General features: G+C 44.5%; 1 protein-coding gene across 1 annotated transcript in view; it reads left to right on the forward strand.

Moving 5' to 3' along the window:
• Positions 1-937: 937 nt before the first annotated feature.
• The window catches only part of bcar3 (BCAR3 adaptor protein, NSP family member), a 63,259-nt gene continuing 45,173 nt past the window's right edge, over positions 938-19,023 (forward strand). The window contains exons 1-3 of the mRNA XM_020499105.2: positions 938-1,465; positions 10,441-10,792; positions 17,134-17,176. Coding sequence (XP_020354694.1) covers positions 10,449-10,792; positions 17,134-17,176 — 387 coding nt within the window. The 5' untranslated portion in view covers positions 938-1,465; positions 10,441-10,448. The remainder of the gene's footprint in view (positions 1,466-10,440; positions 10,793-17,133; positions 17,177-19,023) is intronic.

Consider the following 19,023-nt stretch of genomic DNA (forward strand, 5'->3'; position numbering starts at 1 on the left):
GCCAGTCCTGTCTGGTCCAGCGACGGTGGGTTTGTTTCCATAGGCGACGTTGTTGCCGGTGATGTCTGGTGAGGACCTGCCTTACAACAGGCCTACAAGCCCTCAATCCAGCCTTTCTCAGCTTATTGCGAACAGTCTGAGCACTGATGGAGGGATTGGTGTAACTCGGGCAGTTGTTGTTGCCATCCTGTACCTGTCCCGCAGATGTGATGTTCGGATCCTGTGCAGGTGTTGTTACATGTGGTCTGCCACTGCGAGGACGATCAGCTGTCCGTCCTGTCTCCTTGTAGCGCTGTGTTAGGCGTCTCACAATATGGACATTGCAATTTATTGCCGTGGCCACATCTGCAGTCCTCATGCCTCCTTGCAGCATGCCTAAGGCATGATCACGCAGATGATCAGGGACCCTGGGCATCTTCCTTTTGGTGTTTTTCAGAGACAGTAGAAAGGCCTCTTTAGTGTCCTAAGTTTTCACAACTGTGACCTTAATTGCCTACCGTCTGTAAGCTGTTAGTGTCTTAACGACCGTTCCACAGGTGCATGTTCATTAATTGTTTATGGTTCATTGAACAAGCGTTTAAACCTTTTACAATGGAGATCTGTGAAGTTATTTGGATTTTTACTAATTATCCTTGAAAGACAAGGTCCTGAAAAAGGAACTTTTTTGTTTGTTTGTTTAGTTGCACTGTCTGTATAGTGACAAGTATATACATTTTTTGTTTAAAGAACATTATTGGATTTTCAAATAACATTATCAGAGTGAAACTGGACAATAACAAAGGCTGTTGTTGGGACATTAAATGTGAGGCTGCTCTGGCCTCTCTCCTGGGATTGGTGACAGAGGAGAGGAGGGAAGAGGTGTGAAGAGAGGGACGTTTTCAGTGCTGGGGGGCAGGGGAGGATGGGGTTGAGGGTAAGTCGTAAATCACTCCCCTGTGGCTCGGTGTCTGTGTGGAGGAGTAGGGGCACGCGTGTGTGTCTGAGTGTGTGTATCAGCGAGAGAGATAGAGAACACTGTATATATACATAATATGACATTTGAAATGTCTTTATTATTTTGGAACTTTTGTAAGTGTAATGTTTACAGTACATGTTTTACAGTTTTATTGTTTATTATCTATTTCACTTGCTTTGGCAATGTAAACATATGTTTCCCATGCCAATAAAGCCCTTGAATTGAGAGAGAGAGAGAGAGAGAGCATACTACGGAGGGGAAGAGGACGGCAACACAGCCACTGTGGGAGGCCCAGAGACACACAAAGCCAGAGAGAGAGAGAGGAGGAAGGGGTTTGTTTCTGCAATCTAGCCTTGTTGTTGCCTGTTCGTGCGAGTCTCTTTGCTGGTCAGTCAGTCTACTATGCCTGGGAGTAGCGCTGCCACTCAGGAGGAACTCTACTGAAGTGAAGTGAGGAGGAAATCTCTGGCTGTGCTGTTCTTCAAAACAAGTGCAACTTTAAACAGACAGGTAAGGATTTCTAGAAACCGTAGTGGATTGGACTCTGCTTTGTATAAACGTGTTGGAATGTGTTGGTGCTGTATCCAGATACTTACAGAAGTGTGAGCAGTATCTCTCTTGTTAGTTTCTCTCTAGCAACTTTGTACAACTTCAAATAATTTTGATTTATTCAGTTGTCAACAGGAAACTCTTTGTATTGTTTTCAGTAGAATGACTTCAGTCAGTTCAGTTGATGCTTTTTCTCACTAACAAGGTCAAACCTTAACAAATGTTTCCTCAAACGCTTTACACAATAACATAAGATAAGCATGTTTTTCAAGGACTTTGTTAGTCAATGGAATAGATTTCGGAGACTTTTCCCCTGGGAAATTGGCCACCTAAGTTGCTGGTTGCTGTGTAGGAGAGAGATGACAGTAGCTGGAGTTGTTGGTGAGGAACTGAGTGGCAGCCACTGCTGTGGGCTTTAATAACTCGTGATTCATATGCCACACACAGACCAGCCATGCAGCTCACAGACGGGAAGACTCTCTCTCTCTGAGGAGGAGGAGAGGAAGGTGGGAGAGATCTGAGTTCATATCAAACACCCCCTTCTCTCAACAAAAGAAGGGCCAAAAAGTGTCATGTGACAGTTGGGCTCTTTGTTCTTTTCAGAGGTCTGGAGAAAGACTGGCCAGGGGTTGCTTTAGTAATGCACTGCTGTGTGTGTGTGCGTGCATTTGTGTGTGCATGTGTGCGTGTATGTTCATGCTAATGTCTGTGTGCAAACATGTTTGTCCGCAGTATTCCGCCCATCCACTCTCTCCAGTTTGCAGTGAGAAAGGAAGGGCAACCTCATCCGTCAGTTTCCTCTGGTTAATTCTATTCCTCTCTTCATTTCCCTGCATGTGTTTTATTTGTGGCTTTATTTTCCTGAGCCACTCATTAGTTTTCCTAGTGGGTCTGTTCTGCTGTCTGGGTAATGAGGGGCCAGGCCTGCAGCATGTGACAGAGCTGGAGCTGTGAAGTGTCTGCTAGTTGCTACTTTTAGAGCCCCAGCTGAAACACATTCTGATCTCCCTGCCCTGCCTGCTGCCTCCATGTCTTAGCTGATTGGCTGTGTGTCAGCCCCTTTCGCTAAAGCTTCCTATTCCTTCCTGTACACTACATAAGATGCAGGCTGAACGCTCTGCTGTAGAAACCCTGAGTGTCGGCTCAGAGCCTGTCTACAGCCTGATTCACTGGGATTTGTGTACTGAGTGGAGGACCGGCATTAATGGGGGAGAGATAAACTCCCAAAGCCCTGGGTATGATGGGTCTGATGGGGGTTTAGATGTATAGCCCAGCCCAGATGTCCACTGTGTAGAGCAGACTGATATTGTAGACTAGAGCAGACCAAACTGTTTTGTCTCCCATAGAACTGCACCATTGTCAGATATGGGATGGATGAGAGAAGCTGGTTGGGAATAGCAGTCAGGCTATGGTGACAGATTTATTAGAGGGTTTATTCTGAAGAGTGCTCGTGGCCCACAGCCTCTCTGGGTCTTTTGTCCACTCAAAGCAGGTTTGAATTCATTGAAGGGGACTTGCATTATTCACTAGATTCCCATGGAGGAGTGAGTGTGGGGGAAGGCTGGAGAAAACATAACACTGATAACACTGTTTAGAAATGCACTGGAGTATTCTCTTCTTCCCCTGTACATCTCTAGTAGCTTTAGTTTGGAAGCTTATAGTTTTATTTCCTTTGCATGTTGACTCTTGCGTATCTTTTTGAATCAAGGCCAGTTTTGTTCACTTTCAGATTTGTATGTGCTGTGGGACTAGTGCAGGACACAATGCTCCTACTATAGGTACAGTAAAAGAAAGACAATATTTGTGTTTGCTGACATCAGCAATGGCATGTGCCCTGTGCCCTGTGTCACGAGTCAGATACAAAGGACTTTAACGAATTTGCGAGTGTGAATGTGTGAGTGTGTGGTATTGTGTGTCTTCAGTGAAAGATGCAGAGGATGATGTAAGCAGTGGGCAGAGAGCCAGAGAAAGACCATTGTGCTTGTGAGAGGTAGAGAGACAAAAGAGAGAAAGAATGTAAAACAGTGTGAGGTAAGGAGGAGAGACATCATGAGAGACACAAAGGAGATAGATGAAAGAAGAGGTATTTTCTAGACCCACACCTCAGTTCAAATGATGGCCATAACCTTGTCACCTCTTCTAGTATTTTGCCTGAATAATTTATGTTATCAGATTAATGTCTTGAATATTCATGTTCTTAAGGAGCCCAGAGAGGGTTAACCCTTTCTCTTCCGGCACGTGCGACAGACTGTCACCACAGGGGAGTAATTGTCAAGCAACATTCCTTAAGTGGAAAGATATGTGCCTGGTTCTGGCCCCACTGCCTCACTGCTGGGCTGCTTCATTCTGCTCTCTCCGAGGTCAACAGCAGGCCTCCACACACTGACCAGCCCTCAGGCACTTTACTCACCAGCCAATTAACCCCCCGCCTCCGCACCACCAGTTTAACTGGCTTCTATAGGAATCGTCACCTGGCTACTGCAGGAAGGGATGTGTGGTTGTGACTGGTCAGTGGTCTGGCACAAAATGGCTGCTGACCCGCCCACTGTGCATCATCACCCAGGTGGGTGCTGTTAATTAAGGTTGGGTGTTTGGTTGATTTGTGTGAATAGTCGCACTTGCATAGACTGTAATGTGTTTTAGAGCTGTGAAAGGATATGTTCTTCCCACTCGCTGGCATTTGTCCAGTGGTATGATGATGCTGAGTAACTGGGACATGTACAGTGACTCAACCCACCTGATGAGTCTAACAGAGCAGGTGAATAAACATCTGTGGTGGTCTGATCCGAGGTGCTTTCAAGACAACTGGGAACATAAAAAAAACTTCAGGTCGGAAAGCTGAAGTTCTTAAAAGAGTTTCCGTATTGGAAGTTGGATGACCGTTATAAATTATTTTCCCAGTCCAAGCTACCCATTTGTCTTCAATGCACTGAAGTCTGAGATTTCCGAGTTCCCAGTAGTTTAGAATGCGGCACAAGTTCTGCATCATGTCATTCATTACATTACAGCAATTTCTGGAAACTGTTCTTATGGGGTGAGGGAGTTTTTGATTCTGGATACCTAATATGCAGTGCCGTATCACTCTGTGAAAGCCTGTTCTCTGCTCTGATTTTCAGTCCCACCATGCATCTGGAACATTAAGTACAGTACAGTAGGTGGATCAAAAGTCTTTCTGATCCTATCCCATTGGAATGTCCTTTTTCTCCTGAGATTGAAACCTGCTGGTAACCATCTCCCAATATACATAGCTAGCTAGATTACTATGTCAACCAGGAACAAGTTTCAAAGAGCATATCATCCATCGTGAAAAGGTGATACTTATTTACTACACAAACCTATTAACGTCTAGAATGTCATTGTATGCTGTACCATTTAGATTTTCCTTCACTGAAACTAAGGGGCCAAGCCCGAACCATGAAAAACAACCCCAGACCATTATTCCTCCTCCACCCAACTTTACAGGTGGCACTATAAGTTCGGGCAGGTAGCGTTCTCCTCACATCCGCCAAACCCAGAATTGTCTGCCGGACTGCCAAATGATGAAGCGTGTTTCATCACTCCAGTGAATGTATTCTACTGCTCCAGAGTCCAATAGCGGTGAGCTTTACACCATTGCATTGCGCATGGTTATCATAGGCTTGTGTGTGGCTGCTTGGCAATGGAAACCCATTTCATGAAGCTCCCAACAAACAGTTCTTGTGCTGACGTTGCTTCCACAGACCGTTTGGAACCGGGTAGTGAGGTTGCAACCGAGGACAGACGATTTTTACGCGCAATTTTCTTTGGTCCCGTTCTGTGAACTTCTATGGTCTACCACCTTGCGGCTGAGCCGTGGTTGCTCCTAGACGTTTCCACTTCACAAGAAAAGCACTTACAGTTGAACGCGGAAGCTCTAGCATGGCAGACATTTGACAAATTGACTTGTTGGAAACCCACAACCCTTTTGTTGTGACAATCCTAAATAAGTTCAGGAGTAAAAATGTGCTTAACAAATCACATAATAAGTTGCATTGACTCATTCTGTGTTTAGTAATAGCAGTGAACATTATTTTTGAATAAATACCCCATCTCTGTACCACACACATACAATTATCTGTAAGGTCCCTCAATCAAGGAATGAATTTCAAGCACAGATTCAACCACAAAGACCAGGGAGGTTTATCAATGCCTCGCAAAGAAGGGCACCAGTTGGTAGATGTGCAAAAATAGAAACGCAAACTCGGTGTGTAAAAATAGAAAAGTAGACCTAAATCGTCTTGACAATCTATGATGGCAAAAAATGGAATTGGCTTTCTAGTAATGATCAACCACCAACTTGACAGAGCTTGAGGAATGTTAAAAAGAATGATGGGTAAATATTGGTGTGCAAATCCAGGTGTGCAAAGGTCTTTGAAACGTGCCCAGAAAGACTCACAGCTGTAATCGCTGCCAAAGGTGATTCTAACATGTATTGTCTAATGGGGTGAGTACTTATCTAATGAAAATATATGCCACATCTGCTCCAGCATTCCCTCTCTGGCGCTCGAGGGCACCAGGCTGCCCTTCATTGCACACACCTGTCACCTGGACTCCTTCACGTTGTTGATTGCCCCCTCTGTATCTGTATGTTCCTCAGATGTGTTCCCCGTGTCAGCATTATTGTCATAATGTCATTTTGTTCTCCCTGTCCAGACGTTGTTCTTGTTTTTGTTATATGTCCGTTTTCCATGAAATGTTCACTCCCTGTTCTTGCTTCTCATCTCCAGTGTCTGTCCTCACAATATATTCGTGTTTTTATTTTATATAAATGTTAGCTTTTTTTTACACTTTGGCATTACAGCGTATTTTGCATAGATTGTTGACCAAAAATGACAATTAAATTCATTTTAATCCCACTTTGTAAAACAACAAAATGTGGAAAAAGTCAAGGGGTGTGAATCATTTCTGAAGGCTCTGTATGTCTTTTTGACCTGTTGCCAAGGTTGTCCTCAACATCAGAAGACTGGAGGCCGTTGTTGGTAAGATTAACATTGTTAGTCAAATGTTTTTCTTTCTGTGTTATCTAATGTGACCTCTGTTAGCACATGATTGATAATGCCTTATAATTGGTTCTCTCTTGTGCTTGTCTTTATTTTCTAAAAGGTTACATGGTGGAGACATGTGTCTGCACATTATTTTAAATCTAAAGATAGTTAAATTAAAGCTGAATGAAGATAAGGCCTTAAAAGGATTAACAAAAGCGTAAATATATCATTTAATATGTAATTAATTTAATAAAAGAATACAATTACATTTGTATAAGCATATTAATTATTGTTTGATGATATAACTACAGTTACAAACTTGGAGTGTGGCGATGAAGTGTCCACAACTAAAGAATCATTGTGGAATCTGAAAAAACACATATCTCGAAAGCCTGATGGTGTGCTTGTTATGTGCACATGCTAACAGAAAGGAATGAGGTGAGTAGCTAGCTAAGTCTGTCACTGTAGCATAGTATTTATAAACCAAAAATATCTTTAAAGTTTTGTTCATTTTCATTCTATTATCTATACAATAGGCCATCACCGATTTTGGCCCAATAGGCGTGACATATTACCTCTTTCAATTAGCTTTTTGTTTTGATAGGGTTATTTTCGCTAAAATCTTTTAGGCCTACCTACAGAAAAAGAACACTACACATCCTGCCCAGCCTGGCAAGAGTGACCCAAAGGGTGTTTAGCATCCCCAATCACAGAGTGTATTCTCCGCTGTTGGTCTGCTCTCCAGACACCATCACATGAGCCTGAAACCACAGACTCTGGCCAAACTCATGTTTCTAAAAATGAATTCAAATGCACATTAAACTGAGCCTAATAATTCATTTTTCCTAAATTGAAGTAAGTCACAGCCTTTTGTGCAATTTATAGACTATAATAATTGAATACAACAAAATGTTGTTTAAATGCTGAAGGCTTTAATGTCCCTGCCAGCCTAGTGTGTCGCACTCGCAAATGCTTCAAAATGTATTTATTGGAAGGCTATAACCTTTAAATAATTTAAATAATATAGCCTAAATAATTCATTTTCGTGCTTTCTTAGGCTACCTGTCTGGCTCTTGACCTGTTTAGAGTGTTTATATGCTGTTTAATATGACATGTAGCCTATTTGAAGTGATGTGCACTTCTTACAGTCACCTTTTCCAGTTGTTTATTAAAATACTTTTCATTCAAATCATATGATTTGGTTTCTATACTTCAAAAACCAAATTATAGGTCCAGGTAGTCACAGAAATATATTGGTGTTGGTTAAATTGTGATGTTATTGAATAAAGCGAATTTGTAGCAGCTGTTTTTTTCCTGTGAGAGGAGCGGTATTTAGCGGAGTGGTTGGAAAGGATTTCACATTGTTACACTCACTCCCCTTTTGACCTCCTCCTTTTTCCGCAGCAACCAGTGATCCGGGTCAACAGCATCAATATAACAGTTTTACCTTCCGTCCCTCTCCTCTCCTCCTGTGTAGATCTTGTGTAGTAGTGATGAGTAGTAGGTAATTGAAAGCTACTTTTCATGAGGGATGTCCGGATGTAAATACGTCCACATGCTTCCCAGCCGAAACAGTTCAGAAGAGTTTGTGCATATATTATGATGACATTTTGTGACGTTTTGGACTTCGGTGAGGGGTTTTTCGGCTGTTTGGGCACACAACATTTTTTCTGGAGGCAAGCCAAAGTTCGGAGCCGAAGTCTACGCCCCTTTGTCAGTGATTGGTCAACAGTAGGTATTCTTCAATAAAGTCTTTGTTGTCATTCAACAAGATATGACTCATTTTCATGCACATTTTTTCTTTGAGAAATACTGCACCAAACATCTTAGTTAGATGTAAAATCTCCTCTGCAAAATCGTCAGAATTAATGACAGATTTCTTGAGTTATCTTAGATTAACTCTGACTACTTTGAGAAAATGTATTTTGGCTACAGCGTCTCAAAATGGACAAACAGTACTGTTGCCGCTTTTTTCTCGTTTTTCAAGCGAAGGTCTTTTAAGGGAGCATGCGAGCAGCCTCGTTCGGTTTGCCTAGCCGACTTCCGCTAGCCGCCAGCCAAACTGAAGCATGCTGATGCCTTTAGTCTACACCCCTGGTGTTCATTACTCCTCTTACCTAATGGCGTTCTTTCATCTCCTCAATACTGCTATGTTGAGTAAGGAGACATAGCACAGAGAGAAGGGAGATATTATCATACTTTAATTACAGGACTAGATTTGACTACTCTTCATTGAATTTGCAGAATCAGAGTGAGTGTCTGTGTATTTTGAAGTGTGCTGTCATCACAAGGCAGATTATGGTACTCTCCCATCAGTCAGTAGCACCCATGATGTTGGGAAATTCCCACCAGACTCTCTAGACCCATACTGCTATAGTACAGTCCTCCCTGCTGCTGCCCTCCTGGCACTGATCCAACAGCAAAGCATCTCCTTGAAGAAGATGATATCTGGTTGCACTGCAATTACTGTGGGGTGGATCAACCATTTTAGGGACGTGAAGCAGGGCCTTAAATCGCCCCCCTCTCAGTTAGAGACATTTCACAGAGTTAATACCAGACCTAAACACTGACACCAGCCCTGGCTTAGATAAAATTTCACACAGCACCAAGAGGACAAAGGCTTTGAAAGCAACATCAGCACTGCCCTGTGTGTGTGTGTGTGTGTGTGTGTGTGTGTGTGTGTGTGTGTGTGTGTGTGTGTGTGTGTGTGTGTGTGTGTGTGTGTGTGTGTGTGTGTGTGTGTGTGTGTGTGTGTGTGTGTGTGTGTGTGTGTGTGTGTGTGTGTGTGGCGGTGTGTTTGTTGTTGAATAGCTTTAATAGAACTGGTTAACGGGGTCAGTGCGTGCGGGGTCAGTGGATTCTCTACCTCTCCTTATCCCCGTCCTCCCCAAGAAGCTGTTTCTATAGGACTGCTGCTCCCTCAACCCACCACCACGTCTTACTACACAGAGGTTTACATCCATGCATGAGTAAAACAAAGACTGCTGAGTAAGAAACTCTATCAAAGTGCCAGGACAAAGTGTTTCTTTGTCTTTCATCACCACATGATTTCATTTTAATTAAGGCAGCAGGCTTTATCCTCAGTTGACCCCTTATGATAATCCAATATCATAAATTATGGCTGCACCGCTGAGAAGAATGCCATAAATGTTTTACCAAGTTCACTTCCCTTCACATGCCAAGCCAAGTTAAGGAAATTAAACAGGTTATGAATAATCCATACGCTGTGTGGCTGCTCTGTGAGGAGCAGGTGAAGAAACAGCAGCAACAGCAAGTGATGTCAGCCTCTCTCTCTGCTAAGGCATGAGTTTTGTTTCTCTGCTCATTAGCATGCTAAAAGGCTGGCTGGGGGCAAAGGATGAAAACAGAAAGCTGAGCAGAAAATCCATTCGGCTTAGAAAGGAGTCTTGATTTCATTGCCCAATTAGTGGCGTAGTGGTTCAAAAACTGGGTGTGGAACGCTGAGGGCATGGAACAAGACGTCTCTATCTGCTGTCTTGTGGTCAGAGTCAGACTGGCTGGTGGTTCACTGATAGCCTGCAGTTATGTCATCCTGCTCCTTGCTGCTGCTATGGAGAGGGAGGGAGCATCAGTGGAACTATGACTGGGATACATGAAGCATGGTCTCTATGCCACTGGCTTCATTTCACTGTACTTACGTATATATTCCATCATTATCATAATATATCCGGTGCCAATGCAGTTGTCACTGTGCTATAGTATACCGGGTGGGCAGCTTAAGAGGAACTGTACGTACACACGTATATGTTTCCACACATTTGTCCTTTGTGAGGATGTGCATCAGCAGCACATGTTTACTTTACCGGGCACCATGTCTGTGATATTGTCAGCCTTATATAACCCCTAGTCCTCCCACTCCTCCTCCTGCCATGTGGTCTGATCTGATGTCTCTCTCTCTTTCTTCCCTCTTAGAGCTGAGGATGATGGCAGAGGGGAAGTTTGCCAGTCTGCCAAGAAATATGCACATGGGCGTGGGCAGCAGGCAGTGTTCTCTGGCCTCCTCCATGGACCTGCTGAGCTCCAGGCCTGCAGTACCGGAGCCGCCCCCAGCCGGATACCACAGTGTCTCCATCCACGGCACTCTGCCTAGGAGGAAGAAAGGGGCCCCGGTTCAGGGCCCTGCCCGCTCCTGGGACATGTACAGTCACATGGGCACTCTGCCCCACCCAGCCCGAGCCCGCCTGCCCACCTCGCCACTCATCCACAACATCATCGAGGAACACCAGCCTTACCATACAGGGATGGAAGGCCACACCTCATACAGGTACAGCCACACACATCTTTTATGCTCCAGCGCTATGCTTTTCCTTTGTTCATTTCACAGAATCCGAATCTAAAACAAATATTTATGTTTTGTCCAATAAGACACTTAGGGTGCGCTCTTTAAAGCCCCTTAAGTACTTTGCAGACTTTCAGCTGCTACCACCCCCCTGACTAACTGAGACTACTTCACTCTGAAATAGTGTCCCAGCTCAAGCCATGGTAAGCAGGTCAGCTGAGATGTAATCAGTGAGCAGCACATGTTAGCACTAGCCTCTCTGCTACCACCTCTCTGTCTGTCAGGGCAGTGGGCTGTATCCCTCAGGCCCTGTTGAGTTACTGCAGAGCAGCTTCACTGTGGCCCCCTATAGATGTTATCTGTGGGCTGGGGCTGTTTTGTCAGGGCCTCCTCTTCCCCACAGCACTTTGCGGGGCTTAACACCTCACTCACTACTGAAACACAACACTGTCAGACTGCTGATATGGCTTGCTTGATCTTAGAGAACACAAAGAAGTGACGAGAAGTTCCTCAGCATCAATCCATGTGATTAGGCCAGGAAACTGTGGATAAAGACACAACAGCACATTCACACGTATACACACACACAGACCTCAGAGAGATGCAGTGAAGGTAAGCCCTCTGTTTAGAGTGATATAAACCAACCTCCACAACAACAAAGCTTGTCTAGATGGTTGAGATATATGCGCCCAGACAACCCAGACTGTGAGTTATATCCTGTGTGACAGAGTTTTATGTGTCACTATAGACCAGAGCAACGGTGCAGTGCTGGACAGAATGAAACACAGTCCCCCTCTTTAGACACACTTTGGGCAGGCAGACAGAATATCTCTGGACTTGGGTGGAGGAAGGGGGTTGGGGTGCGAGGGGGGTGTTACTAATAACTGAAAAGGCTGTGTCTATCCCTTGACATTTGAAGGTTATCTAATATAGGTCTAGTATTTAATCTCCAATCTCTAGTGAAGGTGAAAAGTAGACAAAAGGAAGGAGAATAAATAAGCCACAACCTTCATTCTGGCAGTATGGGATACACAGTGGAGGTGTGGAGGAGCAACAGAGGAAGAGGGTTGTCTGGCTCAGCAAAGAAAGGGAAGCAAGGAGGGAGGGAAGGAGAGAGATGGGGCGGCAGGGTAGCCTAGTGGTTAGAGCGTTGGACTAGTAACCGGAAGGTTGCGAGTTCAAACCCCCGAGCTGACAAGGTACAAATCTCTCGTTCTGCCCCTGAACAGGCAGTTAACCCACTGTTCCTAGGCCGTCATTGAAAATAAGAATTTGTTCTTAACTGACTTGCCTGGTTAAATAAAGGTAAAAAAATAAAATAAAAGAGAGATAGTGAGAGAGGGATGGAGAGGAGGGTTAGAGAGGTTCTGAAGAGAGCCCTGAGGTGCATTAAGCACACGGAGACCAGAGACCAGATTCTGGCTGCTGCTGTAACTCTAGACGCTGATGTGCAGATAGATGTGTGGAGATGGTGAGGGATCAGGGCTAACAGAACACTATGACAGCTATAGTTCTGAGGGACCCATTCTGTGTGGCTGCCAGCACTGTGCTGCCTGCTACAGGACAGGACTGCAGGCCCATTGTGTCTTTCTGAAGGCCGCTGGTTGATTGGTTGGTTACCTGGCTTTGCCAGGGAGCTGGGTATGGCTGACTGATGAGGGAGATTTCAGGATTAGTCAAAGGGCTTTGTCCTCATCTCTTATGAAAATATACTTGTAACTACCAAAATAAAGGAAACCCTTGAGTAAATGAGCGATATAAACTATATTGAAAGCAGGTGCTTCCACACAGGTGTGATTTCTGGGTTAATTAACTAATTAACATCCCATCATGCTTAGGGTCATGCATAAAAATTCTGGGCAGGCCATTATTTTGGTTACGATGACTGTGACCCCATAGGAAGACAGATCGCAACTCAATTGAACACTTCTGGGAGTTTCTGGAGCAGCGCCTGAGACAGCGTTTTCCATCAATGAACACTGTTTCATTTCTACTCATTGAACTACTTAGCTTATTCTTGTTTTGTGGATATTGTACATGTTTTAAACCAACCTATGTTTCTTTGTGCTGACTTTTTAGTCTCCCTGACTGTCTGTTGACCCTTGACCCAGACAGTGCTCCATCCTTTAACCACACACTAATTAATCAGTGTTTACTCTGTATCGATGACGCTATCTGGATTGATCCAGAAAGTGAGTGATTCTTCAGGTGACCCCTAACCTCAGTCAATCTGTGTGGTATGTGTGCCTGTGTGTTTGTGTGTGTTTGTGTGTGCCTAAGCCAGATAGCCACTATAACCCAGGGCCCACTCACTCTGCCCCAGGGGGAGGCAGACAGCTCTGGCTGTGGTGTGCCTGCAAATACTTTATGAGTTGGACTCCGGTTGACTCAGGTTGAGATGGCGAGAAGATTTACAGCCTTGTATAGGAGATGAAAGGGATGATAAAAGACGGAGCTGGCCGTGAGCTCAGAATCTAGAGTGACTGATTCTCTCTGTTTGTTCTGCTGAGAAATGGTCTGCTGCTGGTCAGATCTGATGCCTGGATGGTTTCCTCCAAGGCTAGAGTGGTGAAGTGTTTTCTGGATGTCTGTCTGTCAACGTCAGTTCTCAACCACTCTGATCAAAAACCAAAACATCCCACTGGGAATCATGGTGCTACAGCTGCAGTACATGCGTTGTTAGGACCAGGTAGGTAGACGAATAGGCATCACACACACCACGTCTTTCACAGAAAGTCTTTGTTTACGCCATGCCCAGGCTGTCCTCTGTATCACAGCAGAGATAAGTAATGATGCCGTGATGTCCGGCCTCAATGTTCCCAAGGACACTGTGAACTAACCCAATCCTAAGAAAAGGATGTCATCATAACATTGCTGTTTGATCATTGGTCGCATCTCCAAATGATGCCATGCTGTGTTACTGTAAAGCTGTTGGTTAGGTACAGTAAACATTCTATTCCCATATCTTAAAAGTAATATTCCATTCCCATATCAGAAGCACAGCCACGGAACAATCAGTTTTACTGTACACTGTTATTGTCAATGATTATCTGTGGGACTCGAAGGCTTCTATTGTGTTAGCCAATCACAGTGTAAACACTATAATTCCTGTCCTAGTGTTAGTTCTGTTCATAATGTCGAGCCAGAGCAGAAGTTGCTCCCTCTCCTCCGTGAGTGCTGATCTGGTGGGTAAATAAACAGCGCTCCTTTTAGCAGCTCCTGTTTGTGTTGGACCAGGGGTGTCCTGTTTTTTCTCTCTCATTTGCTCCCTCCTCCCTCATTCTCTCGTTCTCTCCCTCTCCTCTGGGTTGGAGTAAGGAGTAGACAGAAGGCAGTATAGCCACAGCTGCTTCTGCTTTTATAAGGCCAGCCAGCAGCAGGCTGAGAGCACATGTTCGGTCTGATGGGACACACACCTGTAGCTACCCAGTAAAATAAAAAGAGAGAAAGAGAACTCAACCAGAGCAACTCATTACCACCCCCTCTCCTCTCTTCATTTTTCCCTGCATTCATTATTTCATGACCAGATGGACACTCAATGCTGTTTGGGAGAGATTAGTATATGTATGCATTTATATAAGTTATTTTGTGCACAGCAGAGCACTGATCCACTGTACTATACAGTACATGTAGAAGTTGAGGGATTTTCCAATAGAGTCAAACTGCCCCTTGAGTTAGTAGTGTGGATGTGCCTCCGCAGGCTTCGGTTGGGCTGGGCCTTGCCGAACCCGGCTAGGCGAACCGTACTAGTGTGCTCGCATACTCCCTTAAAAGACCTTCGCTTGAAAAACTAGAAAAAAGTGGCAATAGTACTGATTGTCTCTCTTGAGACACTATAATCAGTCCTCAAAATAGTCCGAATTAATCTAAGATAACTCAAGAAATCGGTCATTAATTTTAAAGTTTTTGCCAAGTCGTCCTGACGAGGATTTTTGGTGCAGTATGTCTCAAGTGAAAAAATGTGCATGAGGACAAATTGTTTCTCGTTGAACGACAGGAGGAATTGAAAAATTCCTACTGTTGACCAATCGCCGATGAGGGGGTGCAGACTTTGGCTACCAACTTCCAACTTCCGAAAATCTTGCTGTAGTCCAAAACGAACAAAAACGCCACCAAATGTTGTCATTATATATGAACAAACTGTTCCGAACTCTTTCGGCTGGGAAGCAGGCGAACGCCTTTAGGCATCCAGAACAACCTTTGACTGAGGGAGTGTTGCATGTCAAGTGCCCCTCTCTCTCAGTCAGTGAGTCAGAGAAGGGGAGGCTGTGTGCGGAAATCCAATTATAGCCAGGTCGTCTGTGTGTGACCTGCTCTGTCCTTGTCCTTGGCTTGACTGAGCTCCATTTGAACTTGAGGTTTGGGGAAAGTCAGTGGTTGAGCAGGGTACATTTCCTCACCAGGACACAATGCAGCTGTGGTCTGGCTGACACTAAACCGGTCTAAAGGAGAGGCTCTTTGGCTGGCCTGTGGCCTCACTCGTCCTCTCACTTGTCCTCTCACTCGTCCTCTCTCCAACTCTATGATGTGTCTCCCAACACCTCTGTTCTCTACCCAATATGAACAGTATGGGTGGGATATCTGTTCTCTACCCAATATGAACAGTATGGGTGGGATATCTGTTCTCTACCCAATATGAACAGTATGGGTGGGATATCTGTTCTCTACCCAATATGAACAGTATGGGTGGGATATTTGTTCTCTACCCAATATGAACAGTATGGGTGGGATATCTGTTCTCTACCCAATATGAACAGTATGGGTGGGATACCTGTTCTCTACCCAATATGAACAGTATGGGTGGGATATTTGTTCTCTACCCAATATGAACAGTATGGCTGGGATATCTGTTCTCTACCCAATATGAACAGTATGGGTGGGATATCTGTTATCTACCCAATATGAACAGTATGGGTGGGATATTTGTTCTCTACCCAATATGAACAGTATGGCTGGGATATCTGTTCTCTACCCAATATGAACACTATGGGTGGGATATCTATTCTCTTTATTAGTCTAGGCTGTCTGATGGGAGCAGGTGGAACCTGTAATGTCCTGTCCAATTCTATAGGAACATCACCATACTGTGAACTGATTGTGACGTTACCTAACACTGTAGATGTAGTTGTTGAATAACAAGGCCAGCTCTTTATTCTGATGCGGATGGAGCGGCTTCAGAGGTGAACCAGCCAGCGCAGCAGCCTGCCTGTGTTGTGTTCCTCTGAGGTGGCATGCCATACCAGTCACTCACCCTGCTGAAAGAGAAGCCAGGTTACTGTATAGGCTGACATGAAAGAATGGGCAGAGGAGAGAAAGTTCACCTCTCCTCGCAGTGAGTAGATGAGACGCGGTCGTACAGCAGCTAAATGGAGAAAGATCTGTTTAAGAGCTAGTGGCCGGTGCTGAACTTCTTGGGAAGTATTTTTCAGATTGTTATACTCTCAACCGTATTTCCTACTGCGTTCCCGCCTTTCTCTGAAAGTAGGGAAGAAAGAAAAGACCAAGGGCCATCACAGCAGTTCGGTGAGTTATTTTTAGATTGTAATTTTACACTAAATCCTTTGGTTTAGATACTAACTCGCTTATTCAACATTTTGAATGGATTAAGGGGAAACTTGAAATTCCACTGTTTTTGTTTCCTACTCCACGAAGGCTCTTAAAAGAGATGTTTGTGTTTTTTCTCTTTACAATCCCTATGGGAAAAGTGGTGAAAGGCTCAAGGAATTACTCCCCCTCTTGTCTGACTGTAAGACCCCTGCATCAAGGGCTTGGGTTCAACTTCTCTCCCCCCCCTAAAAAAAACCATTTGAGATGAGAGACAGAACTCAAAATAAACAGAATTTTTCGCAGAGATCTGGGAATGCATCCACACTTCCTCAGGGATTTGAAAATAACTAATCTTAGCTTTAAGATGTTATGTCCTCTCAAAATGCATTTCTGACATCTGAAGTGATACTGAGAATTTTGGGAGGACTAGCCCTGCTAATGATATGGCATTTTAAACCCCCTTTTTTCCCTCTGATGTAAGAGACAGGGCAGATGTGGGGGTGTGAATTTGCCAGTGGGGTCAGAAAAAGGGGACACGTGTAGCTGTGACTTGTGTGGGGGCTGGGTGAGTAGACTAAAGAGTGGGGGTGCAGTGGAGGGGTGGAGAGGAGGGAAGGCAGTGTCTGAGCATGCCACTCCTGTCAGAGAGGAGGTAGACCCACAGTCAGCAGGCAGGATAGCAGAAGCAGACGCATCACAGCACAGGGAAGGAGTGGAGGGGACCAGAAGCTGCCATTAGGAATGTGTTCACTCAACAGAACTCTGTCTCTGTTCCCCAGGGACCCCAGCAGCAGTATGGACCCCACCCTGGAGTACGTCAAGGTAGGAACCCACTCAACCCACTTACCTATTCCACTGCTGCTTGAGACACAGGGCCCAACAGGCATCACTAGTGTTTTGTTACTTCTGATTGAGAAGAGGTCAGAAAGATTGAGGGTTGGTTCAATTATCGCTAATCTGAATTGTGTTTTAGTCAGGACAGGCAAGACCAGTCCAGTCTTACAGGTTTACATTTCTATTTCCTTTGAGTGTCAGTAAAACTGTAGTAAATACTGTAAGCTTATGTAGTTCAGTTTTTGGAATTTGATATAACACTAATTCCTCTGGGATATCGGATATAGATTAGGCTTGTTTTGTAACTGTGAGGTCAGTGAAATAGGGCAGGAATGCTAGTAGCTTCTAGGGACCTCTCTCTCGGAACATTGGCACATGATGTTGATCTGACATAGAGGATGTGGAGTCTCTCAGGTAATTTTTTCCGGTATTTTAAAGGATATAGGACGAAAGATAGATGAATAGACAGTAAATATATACACATGGAGAAGACATGAGAGTACATGATGTGTTTACTGTATGTGTGGGTGTTCCTGTGTTTGACCTTTAGAAGGTCTGATGACTATTCCTTTGACTACAGTGTTTCATCTAATTTCGGTTCATAAAGTTTAGCTGTGCGACAGTGTCCTCTACAAGCTTGGTTTCCTGTGTAGATATAGTCTTGTATACCCACTTAATGGCAGAGAGAGGGGTGGGTTTGTTTGAAACGGGGTGAATATCCAGACGTAGTCCTCATGAGCCCTGAACTATTATCCCAACGCCACTGGACAACAGTAGGCAAACAGGAGACTGTGACTCACTAGATTTGTATGTTTCGTGTCAGAAGGAGCCACACTGTAACCCATCTGCATTTAAAGGGCTGAGTAACGTCTTCAGGGGACTAACGTCTCTTTGGTTAAAAAGTTGCAGATACCACTTGAGGTAGAAAGGAGTCACTCTTAGATGTAAATGATGTGGAACAATGTTAAATTTCCTCCAAGTAGACTTTTTAGCGATCTAGTGCTCTAAATAGTTGATGTATGGTACACGTTTAATAGCTGATTAACTGATGTCTCTACCTATACTTCCTCTTTACGTAAGGTTGATGTGTACCCAAATCATTCTACTCTCTCTAAGGCTGGAGGCTATCAAAAAGCCTCATAAGGAAAAGGATGAGTGAGGGGAGGAAATGTCCTCTATCTAATACACTAATCCAATTTCTCTCCAGGCTACAAGGCACTTAGTCTCAGAAGTACAGCAATGCATCAAACAAATCATATTTCCCATTACCTTCACCTGTGTCCCTGTACACTGTGATTGGGCTTGAGTGATGACTGAGGCCTGTGTGTTCTGATACCACACCACCATCACTCTCACACACCTGCCATCTCTCTCACACATGCTCATTCACCCACTCCTTCACTTTTTCCTTCACCCACTTTCTCAGTCTGTCGCTCTTTCCCTGGCCTGCTTGCCTCACGGAATAGGATGCTCTCAGGCCAGTGTGAAAAACAAACCCAGTGGTTCCTCACATGCAGTTCAGGAGAGCAAACCAAAACAGCTCTCCCCTCAGAAGCCATGGCAGCCTGTCATCAACACACAGCTACTTCACTATCTCATTAGGGTAGCAGGTAGTCCTAACCACCACTCTGCTACTTCACTATCTCACTAGGGCAGTAGGTAGTCCTAACCACCACTCTGCTACTTCACTATCTCACTAGGGCAGTAGGTAGTCCTAACCACCCCTCTGCTACTTCACTCTCTCACTAGGGTAGTAGGTAGTCCTAACCACCACTCTGCTACTTCACTATCTCACTAGGGCAGCAGGTAGTCCTAACCGCCACTCTGCTACTTCA

The sequence above is a fragment of the Oncorhynchus kisutch genome, linkage group LG13 (assembly GCF_002021735.2).
Source record: "Oncorhynchus kisutch isolate 150728-3 linkage group LG13, Okis_V2, whole genome shotgun sequence".
NCBI lineage: Eukaryota > Metazoa > Chordata > Actinopteri > Salmoniformes > Salmonidae > Oncorhynchus > Oncorhynchus kisutch.